The 16,804-nt window shown below is 52.4% G+C and overlaps 1 protein-coding gene across 2 annotated transcripts in view; it reads right to left on the bottom strand.

Moving 5' to 3' along the window:
* The window catches only part of MTA1 (metastasis associated 1), an 85,603-nt gene extending 75,366 nt beyond the window's left edge, over window positions 1–10,237 (bottom strand). For both annotated transcript variants that reach the window (XM_050900878.1, XM_050900879.1), the window contains exon 1: window positions 10,194–10,237. In XM_050900878.1, the coding sequence (XP_050756835.1) occupies window positions 10,194–10,221 (28 nt within the window). In that variant the 5' untranslated portion in view covers window positions 10,222–10,237. The remainder of the gene's footprint in view (window positions 1–10,193) is intronic.
* Window positions 10,238–16,804: the final 6,567 nt, after the last annotated feature.

The following is a 16,804-nucleotide window of genomic DNA, read 5'->3' as shown; positions in this document are numbered from 1 at the left end:
ACGTCCCAACACCTCTATTGTCAGTGCTGTTCAATGCAGGTCCCAGGCTCGATTAACTTCTGATCTGATTCATTATGACCAAACGTGTTCCCAAACGTTTACCCTCTCTGCTGGGGAAGGCGGCAGGTATTCTGCCTAACAGCAACAATCTAGAGACTCAAGATCTCAGCTCTGGACGAGGCACAGAATTTATACACACAATACCTTTCCCAGTAAAAGTGCAAAATTACAAAGGAGTGGGAGCAGAAGGGGAAGAACCACCTCACGGAAGAACGAACACGAATCTTAGATAAAGTCAACGTCCTTATTTCTGTTCCTCACAGCACTGTTGGCTGTTTTCAGTTGCAGACCACCTGTGGAAAAAACCAAAGGACAGCAATCTGCTGGTACTTGTGAAAAAGAGGTTATGGGTGTGAGCTGTACTTCATGGGTCACTCTTCTTAGATAAGAACTATGCCATGCTGAAGTAACTGCTACCAGGGATGCCAGCTTAAATGTAAGGTAAGGAGACTGTGTACAAACAAGACTTCAAAAGAGAATTTGTGAGAATCCTGGAAATAAAATGAGGCTTCCGAAGTACTACCCTGAGGATAAAGAAGCAATTCTGCTGCTAGAAATCAATTATATGGCAGTACAAGGAAAGCTATTTCAATTAATCCACTCCCAATATCCCAGCTATAACTGAGGCACATTTGCATGTGGCACTGACCCTTTAGGTTCACTAAGTCAACTCCCTCCAGCATCCTGCAGGACAAGCATACACTAAATATTCCTGGAGAACCACTTTTTTATTCTCTGCTTTACATGAGATATCTAAGGATGATTCGAAGTCCTCTGGACACAAAGCCTGTTCTGTATTACCTCTTCTTACGCTTCAGTTCCCAAGGATGTAGCCATACAAACATTTTCTGCAGTAGCAAAGTTGTGAGCCTATGTAATTTCAGCTGCACCAGTACAACTCTTTGTGGGGCAATACCATGAACCAGCTCATGGAAATAGTCCAGGCTTAAAAAAAAAAACCAAGATGACAAGAAATCAGCTTCATGTTCCCTGCAAGTATCTCAAGAGTTGCAAAACAAGAACCTCTGAAGCACTCAGACACCAAGTTTGGTATCACTCTCAAGAAACAAACAAAACAACAACAACAAAAAAGTTGTGGTTTTTTGTTTGGGTTTGTTTGTCTGTTTAAGAGCAATGTTTGACTTCAGTCAACATGAATTAACTGCTTAGGCCACGGTATGACAGTATATTAAGTCCAGGAGTAGGGGTTTCAGTGCTAGATCAAAAACATCATGGCTTCACATTGTAAAACATGGATGAAGTATAAACTCCTGCCACAGTTTTGCAGATGTTTCTTCAAACAAGAGTGCCAGTGAAGCTGATTCATCCCCCGCCCTCTCATACCACCCCCTCAAGTTGTGACAGCTTCTCCTTGGATGGGAGGAGGCAGGCACACACGTGGTAAACCTGATTAGGAACTCACCCGGGTCAAAAAACTGTCTCCCATCCAAACCAATTCCCTGATCTGCTTCGCTGCACAGCCACACCGAGCTGTGTAAGCCCAGCTAAGGAAGCAACGCGAGTACAGTAACAAGTGTCTGCGAGCAGGCACTGCTTAAATTGACACCGCTACCAAAAGAAATATCCACAGAAACTGTCTCACTTGGCTGGTTCAAATTTGCTCGGATGTTGACAACTTAACTCTGTAAGGACAAGCTCTGTACTAAATCAGGAATCATCTGCTCACACCACACTAACTTTATGCTGGATCAAGTATTGTCTGTCCTCCTACATCTTGCATAAAAGCATAAAGTCCCTGAATTAACCAGAGCACGTCACATGCACTTTAACAGAAACACTACCATGGGCCACATCTGACACAGTTCACGACTGGTGATCTGGCAATGCACAGAACCAGAGCTGTGAAATCTCAGGCGCCACGAAGACTAAACAGCTTGCAAGTAACACACGTGTAAAAGACTGGAGAAGCCTAAATTTTTTCTTTCGCTTGCAAACTCACTTTAAAGCTGCCAGCTAACTTCTTCGCTTTACTTCGTTGATCAATGTCAAGTAAAAATTATCTCAGGAACACTCCTCCTTCCTAAAGATGATCCAGCCAAAGAGCTGGAAAAGGAGAATGTGTGCATGGTTCCTTCTGGGCTCAGCTACACAGCCTGAAAGCTTCACCAGTACTTCACAGGTCCTTCCTCTGAAGGTGATTTATCTGCCTCCTCACTTACTTCAACAAGCACAAACTGAGGTTTAGTTAGGAGTGATATACCAAAACCAGATGTTTAATTCTGCACGAGACCATGAAGAAAACCTCATTCTTCAAGACTTAAGCCTTCCTTTACAGCTTAAGGGGATAACAAATTGAGGAAGTCTTCACGTTTCTCACAAGACACACTACTCACGCTCACACCCCACGGGCAGTGGAGATGTACATAAAGGACAAGTCCCCACACTGACAGTAAAGTGATCACCCAAGATACAGATCAGGAGCTTTGCTTGAGGGGACTCCTCTGTTCAGCCAGGCCTAGGTCTCATCCAACCATCAGAGCTTATAAGTAAACACAAACATTTTTCACCAAGGTCAGGCTGAAATTTCAAGGGTTTTTTGCAAAGCAAGCAAGTAAATCAGAAGTATGCAGGCTATTGTCTTTACGGGCTGAGCTCTTTGCTGAGATAAGAATGGTTTCCATGAGTCTTGAGGCATCAAATAGTGTTTAATCCACTAAGAATCTTCCAAAAAAGACTGGTGCGCAAGAAGTGCAAGAGCAGCACGGGGGAAAAGACAAGGTGTTTCCTGAAGCTTCCAAAAAGAACACTTTCTTCCTTTAATTCATCTCGGGCTTTACTGTATATTTGAAGAAAATTTGTTAAATATATGAACGTTAAAAGGTTGCCAGATATATTTAAGGCTTAAATTTTGTTATGTGTTAATATCCAGCACCAACTCTGAGGACCTCGCAATGTATTAACCTCCAGAAACAGCTGTATCCCATACCCTACTGGACATGAGAAACTTGCCATCTGCAATGGAGAATAAATTAAATTATTCGTCTAAGCACCAGGGTTCAACCCCCTTTGAACTGTGGCATAACAAAGTTCCTTTTAAAAGAAGATTGTGTCTTTTTTAATGTGAAAAACTCCTGATGTCTTTCCGTACTGAAATGCTTTCCTACGCATTAAATAATTACAGCAGAAACTCATTAGTTTTTGTTAACAACAGACAGTCCAACAGACCAAATTTGGTTTTACAAGTAAAGAGAAGAGGAGGAATCATACAAGACTTTAAAAAAAAACTTTGAAGCAGGGCCTCTTTGTACATTAGATCTACGGCAGTGAGCTCCGAGATACTAAAGACCTAGAACTGTAATATCTTACAAGAGCACCTTTCCCGACAGTTCCAGTTATCTAAACCTCACGGGGAAACTCAGACAAATCAGCTGAACGGCTTGGTCAGTTACCTGTTTGGGGATTGAAAAAAAACCCATGATCTTGCAAAGCAATAAGATACAGTGTAAAAACTCCTTACTTGGTGCAGAAGTAACACTGACTTAACAGATTACTTGTTGCCAGAAGATGTGCAGAACTAAGAGGAGGCGACCTCGAACAGTTCATACCCATGCTTTCAAGCAACCCCAAACTGCTTACGAGTAGTTCATAAATCAAAGTAAAAACAGTAACAGCAACCATCTTATCCTCTTCTCGTCCTACTGGGGAGAGACTAAGTATTCTTTATTTATTTAAAGTTAGGATGTTTAAACATCAAAAGTTGCTTGAAAAACAACTAGATGCAAGTGAAAGGAAAATCTTACACTCACCCAAAAGCTCACTAGTTAAACAAAAGGGGATGCTTAAAGAGTTTAAAAGTCCCTTTTCCACAGTTTCTTATTGAGGTCTTTTATTCACCATCCCTGAAAGGCAAAACACACAAACAAGACCGATGGGTTCCGAGGGCCTGCAAGGAGTAAAACAGCGTGTGGGCAGTGCCAAGGTGCTGCTCGGCTGCCCACCAAACCGCTGCCAGCCCCCGCCGCAGGCAGGCGGTGTGTGTCCCCCGGCCCCAGCCCTCCCGGCAGGCCGCCCCGGCACAGCCTCCCACGCACCAGCCCGGGAACCGCTTAAACTCACTAACCCAGCACAAAACCGTCTCCGTCACTGTGCTGACTTTCTAACGGGCCAGCGACACCAACCTGGCCAAAGAGGCGGCCAAGGAAAACGAAAAGAGGCAGTAGGTGAGCACCACTCTGCTGGGGACAAGGCGGGGGGAAGCCAGATTTCCCCCCTTTGGCAGCAGCAAGCTTAGCGCTTTCGCTCCATTTTGGCAGCTGCAAACAGCTTTACAGCTATTACAAATCCACAGAGCGTGTATTGACACAACTGTTACAGGCCTAGCCCCCAAACAACACCTAAGCAGGCTGACAACACACTCCCCACCATGCAACGTTTCCCAATTAAAGGCTAATGAACGCTGAAGCAGTCCGATATGGGGGAGAAGGGGAAGGAAAGGAAGACTGTAAAACACAAGAAGATAAACTTGTGTAACTAGAAACAATGAAAGGATGAAGAAACCCACTGCCTGGCTGTTGCTGAAAGGTGATAAGCTAGAAGCCGTCCTATATTTATTAGGGCCAATGACCGCAGAAACCTATTAGTAAGTTGCAAGAATAAACTCATTTTTATTATCTTTACTGGTTATTTAATACCTCTCTCCACTAAACCCACTCTCAGCTCAGGTTACCTTCAAATACTCCACTTCAGCTGAAAGTTAATAAAGAAAAAAAAAAACCAAAACCACCAAAAAAAGCAACAAACACAACCAAAACAAAAATATCCCACAGTAACCCCTCCTGCAACCCAAAATACGTACACACTGATAACAAAGCAAGGGGACAGGAGAGGGTTTACACATGCCCCTGCAGTTAAATCATCCGAATTACATGCTCCAGATCTGGACTCAACAACATGCTTCTATGCAAGCTTCCTTAACACCTCTGTACCTCAGTTCTTTACCAGGAAAAGCACGGAAAATTATTATTGACATCACTGTGATGTCCAGAGCACCAATGCACCCATCCTCTCTCAGCTCTCCGGCAGCAGTATGGATGTCAAGAGTCGTACGCCTCCAGGAGAGTCTGGATGCCAAATGGGAGTATGTAACGGGATGGGGGGCAGGTCAAACCACGGTCCCCAGCCACGCATTAATAACACCCTATAATAACACCCCATAACACCCTATAATAACAGAGAGATGATGTCATGCTGCCATTCTCAAAAACTTTGGGGACAGCTACGCTGAAACGAGAACTATGACTGCAGCACAGACAGGCACACCAATACCAGGTCTAATCTAGCGAGCGAGAATAACACCACCAAGTCAGTTGTGGAGCTTCAGTCTCCAGCAGACTGGAATAAAGCTGCTGGGAATCTTAGGTGCCCATACCAGGCACTGTGGGGTCATAATTTCACTTACTTTAATCATGCTAGATACGGCTAGCACATATGTGCTTGACTGACCTGCAATCATATCTTCCAATACCATTTAAACACACCTTAAATGTACCACAGACTCAAAAGCAGTGATAATTTTGTAGCCTAGTACGCTCCCAAACAAGAGGGTAACTCTTAAAAGTCAAGAACATATAAAAAGCTTTTCATCTAAAAGCATAAACTGACGTTTGTCTCAGCGAAAGTGTTGGCTTCAGTAGTTCTTCCTCTCCTTTCTTTCCCCATCCCCTTGTTCCCAGCCCTCCCACTGAGCCCATTCAGCTGTTCACACAGTCCCACAGTGAACCAGATTGGGTAGCTGATGCAGATTAAAAATAATCCAGGAAAAAACAAAGGGTGAGGAGGAGGGAAGGTGGAAAAATTTAAGTTCCTCAAATCAGTGCAAGATGGAAACGCAAAAAATCATTGTTTCACTGCATCAAGGGAATGCCATAGGGGCATAAACCTGCAGTGGGGCATAAACCTGCAGTGGGGCTCAATCAATTACCGTCACTAAAGAAATACTTGTCGTACTACAGTTAAAATCTCCCGGAGAAGGTGGAGACAGAATAGAATAGCTGTTGGAAAGTCTCTTGATACCGAGATGACCTGTTCTCTTCCAGGCAGCTGACACAGCACTCTCCTGAAAGCGGAGCCTGGCACTAGCTAGAACAATGAACATCTCTCTCCCACATGCATTTTTTCATTAGAGGCCCCAGATTCCAGCTCAGAGGTCCCAAGCTTCTCAGATCTGGTGTTTATCCAACATTCCCATACGGTTTGTGATCGTGCAGACTGCCAGTCCACTCCATGAAGCGGCAGGCCAGCCCAGCATGACTCCTTCCAAGCAAAAGCAGCCCACTCTCATCATGCTGCCATTTATTTCATGGCTCTACAGAAGCTGTTAAGAAAATCTTCACTTCTGCTACACTGGAGGCAGGCGATTCCAGGATTTCCTTCTGGACAACGAGTAAGATCCCATACTTCATTTTGGAATTTCATACCCTGGCATCTTCCCTACGCATTTAAAAAGTTTCACATCCCCCGCGAACCATGCTAGCTTATGAGAGTCCCATCTGTATTGGAAGCCAACTCCCTCCCCATCAGAAATGTACCAGTAGACAGTTGGCAGGAACCAGGGGAACCAGCTGCTTTCTCGAAGGAACTCAATGCCACCAGTCAACTTACCCACACAGTCTTACAACCATTCAAGTGGCAGCTCCTAACCCCCCCCCAGCATGCTCACTCTGCTACGCAACACCGAGGAGAAGATCTGCATGCCACCTTCGGCCCCCATAGTGCAGGCTCCTCAGCTCCTCTATCCAGGAACTACTGCACGTCAACATTAAAAGAGAGCAAGACACTTTATGTCCCCTGGAAGAGCTGTCAACTATGTGTTTAAAATCAGTCTTTATCAGAGAAGAGCAATCCACCTACTGGTTTCTGAAAAGAAAAATTCGTGGTGTTTCACGATTAGGCCAAAAGTGATAACCAACCTTTCTGAGTCAACGTATACTTCTAGGAGTATTATTGATCTATAGCGAGCAAGCTGCTTTTGGCAGTTGTTAGGTCTGGAGTTCATGCAACGCAACTCAGTAGCCACAAGAATAATAACAGATTATCCGCTGGATGTTTGTCTTCCAGTGGGAAGTGCATGAAATGACTATGCACAAATTCCATTCAGGATTTAATCCTGCCCTGGAGTTCACACACAACTTCAGTGCACAAAACCATTAGTGGGAGATACCAGCACCAGAGGTCAGAAACAATTCAATAATACAAACTCCTCCGGCTCAGGCTGAACAGAGCGCTCATACAGAAACAGCTGCATCCATCCATATGTTGATCTTGGTAATACGTCAAATCAAGACTTCATCCATATGTACAATAACGGAGCACTGTAACCTTGGCTATCAGCCAGCTGCCTTGCCCTCTGCCCAGAAAGGTTACAGAGCAAATCCTGGACACCTTTTCCAAGTACAGGAAGGACAAGAAGGTGACTGAGACCAGCCAAAATGGATATACCAAAGGCAAATCATGCCTGACTAACCTGCCTCCCCTTCTGGGATGAAAAGACTGGCTCTGTGGCTGAGGGGAGAGCAGAGGGTGTTGGACACCTTGACTTCGTGACAAAGGCCATGCTAAGTCTCCCACGGCATCCTTCGAACCAAAGTGCTGAAGTGTGGCCTGGGTAACTGGACAATAAAGGTGGGAGGAAAACTGTCTGGAATGCCAGGCTCAAAAGGATTGTGATCAGCAGTTACAACCTTCACCTGGCTGCCCATTACTAATGGCATCCCTCGAGGATCAACACTGGGGCCAACCCTGCTTAGAAGTTTTTTAATGACCTGGATAGGGACTAGAGTACACCCTCTAAAAGTTTGGGGACTTGGGAAAAGCATACCACATGCTGGAGGACAGGGCTGCTATTCAGAGAGACTTCAACAAGCTGGAAAATGGGTTGACGAAAACCTCAGGAAGTTCGACTATGGCCTGAGCGAGTAGGGTGGGATAACTCCCTGCAGTGGTACAGGCTGTCAGCATAGCATCTCTGTAGGAAGGCACCTGGTAAAACAACAAATTGCCCAGGAGCCAGCAGCACACCCTTGCAGCAAGGGCGGCCAGCATTGCTGTGTTAGCAGGGGTGCAGCCAGCAGGGCGAGGGGACGGATCCTGCCCCTCTGCTAAGCACTCGTAAGACCATTTGGAGAGCTGGGTCCAACTTGGGCTCCTCAGCACAAGTGACATACAGGAAGGAGTCCAGCAGAGGCCACCGAGGTGGTCAGTGCTGGAGCATGGGACGTGCAAAGAAAGGTGGAGAGAGGCAGGTTAGGTCAGCCCGGGAAGGAGAAGGCTCAGGGGAAATGTTACTGCTGTCTACAACTACTGAGTGGGAGGTGTAGAGCAGAAGGGGCCAGGCTCTTCTCAGAGATGCGCAGGGATAGGACGAGGGACAAGGGACACCAGCTGGAACATGAGAAAATCCAACCAGGCACACAGAAACAAATATTTGCCATAAGCATGGTCAACCACTGGACAGGGCCCAACGTAAGGCTGGCATTGCCATCCTTAGAGATACTCAGAACGGGGCTGGACACAGCCCCGAGCACCCTGCTCTAACGGGACAGCTTCTAGCAGGTTGGCCTAGAGATCTCCGGAGGTCCGTTCCCACCACCCATGGGGTGCACAGTACAGATTTTGCCATACAAAATACTAGAGACGACATTCTATACAAGACTGGCACCTATAACATTAAACGCCAAACAATAATTTCCAGGAAACAATTCCCTTTGCAAGTCACACCAGGAACCGAGCTGTAAATTTCCACAACTCATCTTTCCCTTCGTGTTTCTACTCTCAGCATCTCCAAACCGACATATGCTACACACACACTATCAGCATGTAGCAACCCAAGAAACAAAGCCGGGACAGCCAAGAGGCACACTTTATCCCTCTATGAAACCAAGTGCAACCAAAAAAAAAAAAAAAAAAAAAAAAAAAAAAAAAGAAAAAGCACAAACGTGACAAAAGAAGTGACATTTTTCAGAGCACAAAGTAAGGGTAGGCCAGAAAAGCGGAAAGAACAGAAAGTAGTTGTTGATGGAGAGCAGCCAGACAGGATGGCTTGGCCACCTTCGCTATATTTTTTCCCTTGTTTACTTTACTCCAGTTTTACAGAACTCCACAAGAAACAGGGCATTTTGAAAAGGAGGGAACCCCACAAAAACATCTTCCCGCACATACTATAGTCCTGGGGAGAAGGAAGCTCCACAGAACAGCTTTTATGAAGGAAAATGGCCGAGCACAAATTCATGCCAGACCACCCTCAGTTTAAATTCCATAAAATGCAGTCCCAAACCCTGTTGCCTCTCCTTTCTCTTCACGTGAGTCAAAACAAAGGACAATCAGACAGGAGCGCAACCCTGAATAGAAGACTAATGGGAAAGCATACAACAGAACAGCAAGAGTGGAAGGGGAGGCCAAGATCTGCAGGACGTGCCTCACGCCAGTCCCCAGGTCTACCAGCAGCCTCTGCCCATCTTTGTGCTCCTTATCTCAGCAACTCCTCCTTGGTCCCCACCCCTACAACCTCGCATGACCCCCATCCAAGCAGCCACTCCACCCCAGGCCCCATCCCGGGGCCCGTCCCGACGCCGCTGCCCCACGGCCCCTCCGCTCTCCCCTTCCTGCGTTGCCCCAGCCCCGCTAACCCACCTCACCCTGCCCGTGCCCCAGAGCCCCGGATCTGCCCTCTGCCCCCCCTCTGCCCAAGCCCCCCGCACCTCACATGCCCCATCTCCCTGCACCCTCGAGCCCCGCACGGCCCCGTAAGGCCGTTCCCCCACCCCTTACCCCTCACCCCAAGCCTTCCCCGCTGCGCCCCACATCCCCGGCTCACATAACCCCAGCACACCACCCCGGCTCGCCCCGCTCCTCGCCCTACAGGCCCCGCGCCCCGCCAGCCTCCCTCCCGGGCTGCCCCCCGGCCCCCAGCCCGCCCCAGGCGCTGTCTGAACCCCGGGCCCCCCCCTCCCAGCCTCCCCGGCCTCCCGCCGCCCCGCTGGGCCGCCGCCCCGCCCCGGGCCTGCCCCGCCGCCGCGGCCCGCCGGGCCCCCGAGGCGCCGCTCGCACGCGGGAGGGAGTGAGGTGAGGGAGGCGCGGCGGGGCCGTGCCGGGGCCAGGGCCCCGGGGACGCTTACCTCCGACCCGGTACATGTTGGCGGCCATGCCCGGGACGGGGCCGGGTGCGGGGCGCTCCCGCCGCCGCCGCCGCCTCCAGGTGCCGGATCCGCTGGAAAATGGAGGCTGGAGCGGCCGGGCGGGGGAGGGGAGCGGGGGAATTAAAGGGGCCGCGCCGGCTGCCGCCCGGCCGACAGGGAGGGAGGGAGAGAGGGAGGCGGAGGGCGGGGCGGGCGGGCGGCGGGCCCGGGCGGAGAGGGGCCCGGCGGCGGCGGCGGCGGCGGCGGGAGGGAGGGGAAGGAGCCGGCCCCGCCGCCCAGCCCGCGGCGTGTGAGGGCGGCGCTCCGCGGCCTGCGCCCGGCGGGAGGGGAGCGGGCCTGCCGGCGGGCAGCGCCTCGCCTCGCCTCTCCTCACACACCACACACCCCACACCCCCCCCGCCTGTCCTCACACAGCCCTCCTCGCACAGCTCGCCCGTCGCCACACAGGCTCAGCCCTCCGCACACACCCCGCCTGTCCTGGCGAGGACAGCCCTCCTCACACACACACACACACACACACGGCCTGTCCTCATGTACAGCCCCACACACACATGCTCAAACACCACCTGTGCTCACACACATCTGCCTGTACACACAGCTCTCCTCACACATCTGCCTGTACATGCACACAGCCTTCCTCATAGCACCCCACCTGTACGCACAGCCCTACACACACACACACACAACTGCCTGTACTCAGCCCTCCTCACACAGACACACGCTGGGTATAGTTACAGCCCTCCGCACACACCCCCCTGTACTCACACACAGCCCTCCTCATACACGTACACACACACACACCTGCCTCTTCTCACAGCCCTTCTCACACACACGCCGCCTGTATTCACACACAGCTTCCACATATGGACACCGTCTGTACTTGTGGACAGCCTTCATGCTGCCTGTGCTCACACACAGAGTCTTCCTCACGCACACCGCCACAGGCCATCCCCACCCTGGGCAGGAACAACAGGCCACTCCACGGACACAGCCCTGCTTGCGCACACCCGCAGCCTGCTCGCGCCATGCGAGACACCCCCTCACGCCTGTACCTACATCCATATGCTGCCTGCTCCCCGTGTACACCCCTCCAGCCCTACACACATAGGGGAGTCCCGTGTCCTACGCACACCTCCTGCTCACACATCCCACACCGTCTCCCTCAGATCCCCGCGATGGCAAGAGGCTGCCTGGCCTGTCCCCTCCACGCTCGTGTCGCCCGCTGCCATGCTGGGGCTTCCCCCCCTCCTCGGCTGTCAGCCTGAGAGGTGAAACGTAGATGACAGCTTTAGCTTTCCCTTGCCCACTGACCTGGGGATGTCACCGGTCCTGAGCACAACCGGGGCTGCACGGAGCAGGTACATCCCTTCTTCATCCGTGCATGGCTCCTCTCCAGGCGTCTCCTCAGCAGCCCTGCAGCGGTTATGCGGTTGTTGAACAGTTGCCGGCACCAGATTGCTCTGCAGAACTTGCACATTGCCACCGCCATTTCCTCTCCTACAGGAACTGACAGGATGACGCCAAAAAACACCCCAAGAAACCCTCATTGTTTGGTCTGTAACACCTTTACTGCACGTCTTCCAGCAAGGGCTGACAAAGCACAGCAGAGCAGGTGACGGGCCATCCCCCCAAGGACTTCTCCATGTGTGTGACCAAGGCTGGATGGGTGAACCCCAATGAAGAGCTACACCTCATGATGGTCAGCACAGGCGGACCCGGGGCGCTGCTGGCCTCTCGGGCACGGCAGGACGACTACGCTCGCTGCTCGGCTCCAGCGCAGAGCTGGAGAATCACCTGGTGTTGCCTGAGCCAGGCGTCAGCCCAGGACCCCTCCTCACAGTCAGCCAGGTCACGATGGCCAAAAAGTATCTGTCGTGAAACTCTTCGCTGGAGTAAGTGGTTAACGGCGCAAACAGTCATACCCTTTACCAGGGCTGGGCACAGCCACTGCCTGCGCTCTCAACCCTGGTTCTCATGAAGTCCTGAAACAGCTACACAAGACCGCCCAAAACCTTGACATCTGCCAAAATACATCTATTTGAAAAAGAACAGGGCTTTTGTTAAAATTCGCTTTGCATGTTAGGGAAAAGAAACACCAAATCTCTGACAAGTCTTTGGATCCCAGTAGGGCACAGGGCTCTGCTTTCATGTTTCCAATGCGTGCAAGGAGCACGGCTGAGCAAGGAAAGCACTTCTGGGGGTGAAAACCGGTCAGCCAAAAAAGTTCAATGTGCCGGGAGGCACCACCGCGGTATTTCCTCCTTTCCGAGCCGGCCGGGGAGCGCGTGCCGGCACAGCCGTCGGGGACACCGCAGGATGCGAGGGCTGGCTCTCCCCAGGCTGCTTCTGCAACTGATCTGCAGAGCAGAAAATAATTCAGTAGGGCACAGAAAAATTATCCAGAATAAATATTTACAAATCACATCATGGGGCACTCGGTAGTCGCACATGAGGAAGCGGACGGTCACGTGGCGTTGACTGCTCTTTCCAGATACTAAATTGCATTTTAAACGATAGCAACAAAAACATGTCGGAACTTCCCTGCTGTTCCTCTTCCAGGTTAAGCAATAGCTGTGGTCGCCACCGGGGCGTTGTGCAACGGGAGGGAGGGGAGGCGCAGCTTGGGAAGGAGCGGGCTCTTGCAACAGCCCATCTCCCACCACCAAACCCCACTCCCACGGGTGCCACCGACTCCCACCGGGGCAAACCCAGTCCCTTCCAGAAGGCGTTTGGTGCATCCTGCCAGGGCATCACTTGCATTTGACACCTCTCACACGGCAGCGAGGGTGCACCTCCGCTGAGAAAGGCCAAGGCCTGCAAAAGGAAGACGCCGGCGCTTTGAGAGCCCAGTCCGAGGCTGCCTGGCAGAAATCGGTTTGTCCCAGCACGCGTGGGCGAGGCAGGCTCTTGAGGCCCATTGCATGCGACCTGGCACACCCCAGCCCTGAACCATCCTTGCTCCACCCAGCTCTAATTCCCTTCTCCTCCCTTCCAGAAGACAGGGGAGTGTGCCCATGGCCCCACCAGGGCTTTTGGCTTGGCGTGGAGAGCTCACACATGCTCTCCGGTGATGTGGGGCTGGTCCTCCGCTCCCCCTGCCAGCACCTGAGCCTTCCCACCACCCCGGTCCCCTCCGCTTGCACCCTCCTTCCCGTGCCGAGGTGAGCTCCTCTGTGGGCTCTAAAAGACAAACCTCAGGCTGAGCCTCTTCCATGCAGCAGGGCCCTCAGTGCAGGCTTACAGCTGAACCTATGCAAAAAATACATAGCCAAAACACAGCCTTCACCCACTTGTCTCCCCTAGCTGCCCCATGGTGCTCCCCCATCTCGCCAGCAGCCAGGCCCTCTCCGTGGCTGTTGGTGCTGTCTCTGCACTCAAGAGTCCCGAATTTGCCCCCTCCCAAGCTACGTACCTTCCTCCTGCCTGGAGTTACCCAGGCCCCACTCAATGCCACCTGGGTGGGACTTGCATCCCCTCCTCCAGCAAAGGGCTCAGGCCATAAACATGCCTCCAAGCCTGGCCAGGCCATGCGGAGGAGCTGGGACATCCATCAGGATCTGCGTGCTTTGAGAGCAGCCTGGCCCGCTGCGAGGAGCTCCCTTCACCACTAGCTCTTGCTCCATCAGCAGGCACCCACCCTCGGCCAAGGGGAGCACAGGGATGCAGGGTGCTCCGGCTTGGCATTCCCCCTGCTGCCTCCAGCGTGCTGTATCCTGGGTACCGTGGCCATGGGCCCATTTCCCCAAATTTCTTCACCTTTCTGCCTCAAAACACCTGCTTAGCTCTTCCCTTTCCTTCTTCCCTCCACCTTCCCACTCCCCAGCACCAAGCCCTGGTGCTTGCCACCCCACACATCCCGGTCCCTCTCCCACCACTCTCCCAGGAGCGCACACAGCTTCACGCTACCGCAGCCTCAAGTCTTCCCCCACTGAGACCCCCCTCTCGGTACCCTAACATCCCTGTATCCATCCAACGCAGCCCCCAGACCAGAAATGGGCACCAGCCTGGTCCCTTCTTGCTGCGAGGGGATGAAGACTGGGTGCTAGAGAGGGCTGTCAGATCCAGGAAAGCTGCAGGAGGTGAGCAGGTCCCTCTGGGAGAGGAGGCATCAGGGGCAGCGGAGAGGGCAGCAGGGCTGCAAAAACCGCAGGAGGGCTCGGTGCCGGGGAGGACGTGCCGATCCGCCAGCTCTGCCCTGGAAGTGCTGCCGGGCAGCTGGATAAATAACGCAAGAGATCCCCCCACGCCAGAAAGCCGTGCTGCTGTTTCCTACTGCAGACAACTGCCCCAGTCATGCCAGAGCAGCCCCTGCTGAGAGACGACTCAAGGGACGGGTGTGTGCTTTCATGTCCAGTTTTATTAGTGTTGCATTAGTACCATAAAATAGTTGACGAGGTCGAGCACGTTGCAGTTTGTTCCAAAAAAAAAAGGCTATTTACATTTAATGTCTTCATAAAAAAAAAAACCTAGAACCCAAACAATACAACAATGAAACAGATGGACAACTGAGGAATCTACAAAGTGGTAACGTCCCCTCGTACGCCACGGTCCGGACAAGGCTGGCGGCACGCAGCCCCGGTACCCATGCTCGCAAGGCGCTTCCCCGCGGCCATGACATGTACACAACCAGGGAGGCAATGCTCTGGCAACCCTCCGGCCAAGGCGCAAAGCAGCAGCTGACTGGATGTGGCCCCATAATGGTGCTCTTCCTTAAGGAAACCAGCGACCTGCTGCTTTCCAAGTTGGCCTGTCCCCTTCTCCCCCAGTCTGTCCCAAAACAGCCAAGCAACCGTGCAGGAGCCGGCCCTGCCAGGAGCATCTCCCATGAGAACCCCACTGAACAGGCTCCAGGAAAACTCCAGGAGATGCTGTGGCTCATTTCTGGCCTTCTCCCTGCCAGGTAAGCCCAGAAGGAGTGTCACACTAAAATGCCACCACATAGCTATCCGCCAAGATTGAGATCCCCGAACGAAGGGGACAGAGGCACTGCATCCAACCTAGCTTCAAGAAGGCTCCAGGGCCCCCAGCCCTTTACCGCTGCACGACAGGACTGCCCTAATCCCAGCCTTCCCAAGCCCTCGGCACACCCAGCAGCAGGAGAAGGCCACTCCTCCACTGCCTCTCACCAGGATTTTCTTCTTAAACTTGGAGGTACCAGGTGCAATGCCCTCCACCCCGGCTCTGCAGGGCTCCCTCCAGCACACGCTGCTGGTGAGAAACACGATGGGGCCTTTGCTGCAATCGCAGGTTAAGCATGGGGCAGTGTGGTTCTCGGCTGAGTTTGATGATGGAAAGCAAACAGGCACAACTCCTCCAGCCCCAGAAACCTCCCAGCCACCTACCCCTGCCCTCTCTGCAGGATAAAGCCACAAGCGCGTGCTAATTAAAGCAGCAAAACACAGCCAAAGAGACAGTGGCTCTCCCCAAACTCATGTGTAATTAAGAAGGACTCTGTGGTTACTGCTGAGATGTAACCGGTAACAATTGAACTGGATGAAATCTGCAACGCTGAGCTGAAACAGCAGTCCACAAAGTCGCCAGCACCACAGGAGAGCCAGCCCTGATTGAACACTGGCAGGGCCGAGGTCCAGCCTTTGTCTCCAGGAAACTCAACCCGGAGGACCAGGAAGCACTCAATGTGCAACACGACGCCACAAAACCCTTCCATCTTTCATCTGCTCACCAGCGCCGTTAAACTAGGTCAGCATTGCGCAGCCCAGCGCAGCAGTGAGCCTGTTCCTGAGACCTCACCTCTGAGCAGGGGCCCTTAACCCAAGAGCAGCTGGAAAAGAAACCGGCTGCTTTGAGAAGCCACAGCCAGGGCAGCGGGAGATACGAGCTCTGTGAGGAGCAGGGGTGAGCTCTGGGACACAACGGGACAGGGAGACCAGGGGACACCGCCTTCAAAGCACCTCCCGGCCAGAGATCAGCTCAGATGCTGCCCGCTCCAGCCCCTGCCTTCGCTGTCAGACCGCGCGGCTCCAAAGCAAGCCCCGTCTAACGGGGGCAGGCGGGTGAGATAACGCCGCTGTGTTTCTTCATTCAAGTTGCACCTTCCTCGCCAAAACTCTCAAGAGCCGAACGCAGAGCGGTGCTGTCTCTGCTCTAAGCCATCCTTCTGCACTCACCGACCTGCACGCAACCACCTAACCCCAGCAGGCTGCCGCAGCTCTGCAGGCACAGGCCCATCGCTGGCCCTGCGGCAGGGATCCCTCTGGCCAGCGGGGCTTGCTCGTGGCAGGGTCCCCCAGGAAACTGTTGGGGAGGCTGGGAGACCCGAGACCAGTCACTCGTTCGTGTCACCAGGTGCAAAGCCCCTTCTCAAAATAGTCTGAGCCACATGCATGCTTTGACACTCATTTTCCTTAGAGACAGAAACCTGTTTCTCCTCCAGTCAGGGACAGAAACAGCTGCACAAAGTAGCCCCACACGATACAAGAGAAACAATAGAAGCACAACACCCTGACCGGAGCAGCACCACCAAACTCGCATGCCAGCCCTTGCCTCCAAGGCCAGGAAACACCACAGCCACCCCCTGGGCACACAGCTGCCCGCGGGCAGGCCCAGCCTGCCACTGCTGGACTCCGGGA

The sequence above is a fragment of the Gymnogyps californianus genome, chromosome 8 (genome assembly GCF_018139145.2).
Source record: "Gymnogyps californianus isolate 813 chromosome 8, ASM1813914v2, whole genome shotgun sequence".
NCBI classification, from domain to species: domain Eukaryota; kingdom Metazoa; phylum Chordata; class Aves; order Accipitriformes; family Cathartidae; genus Gymnogyps; species Gymnogyps californianus.
This window is presented reverse-complemented; position numbering and strand designations above follow the sequence as displayed.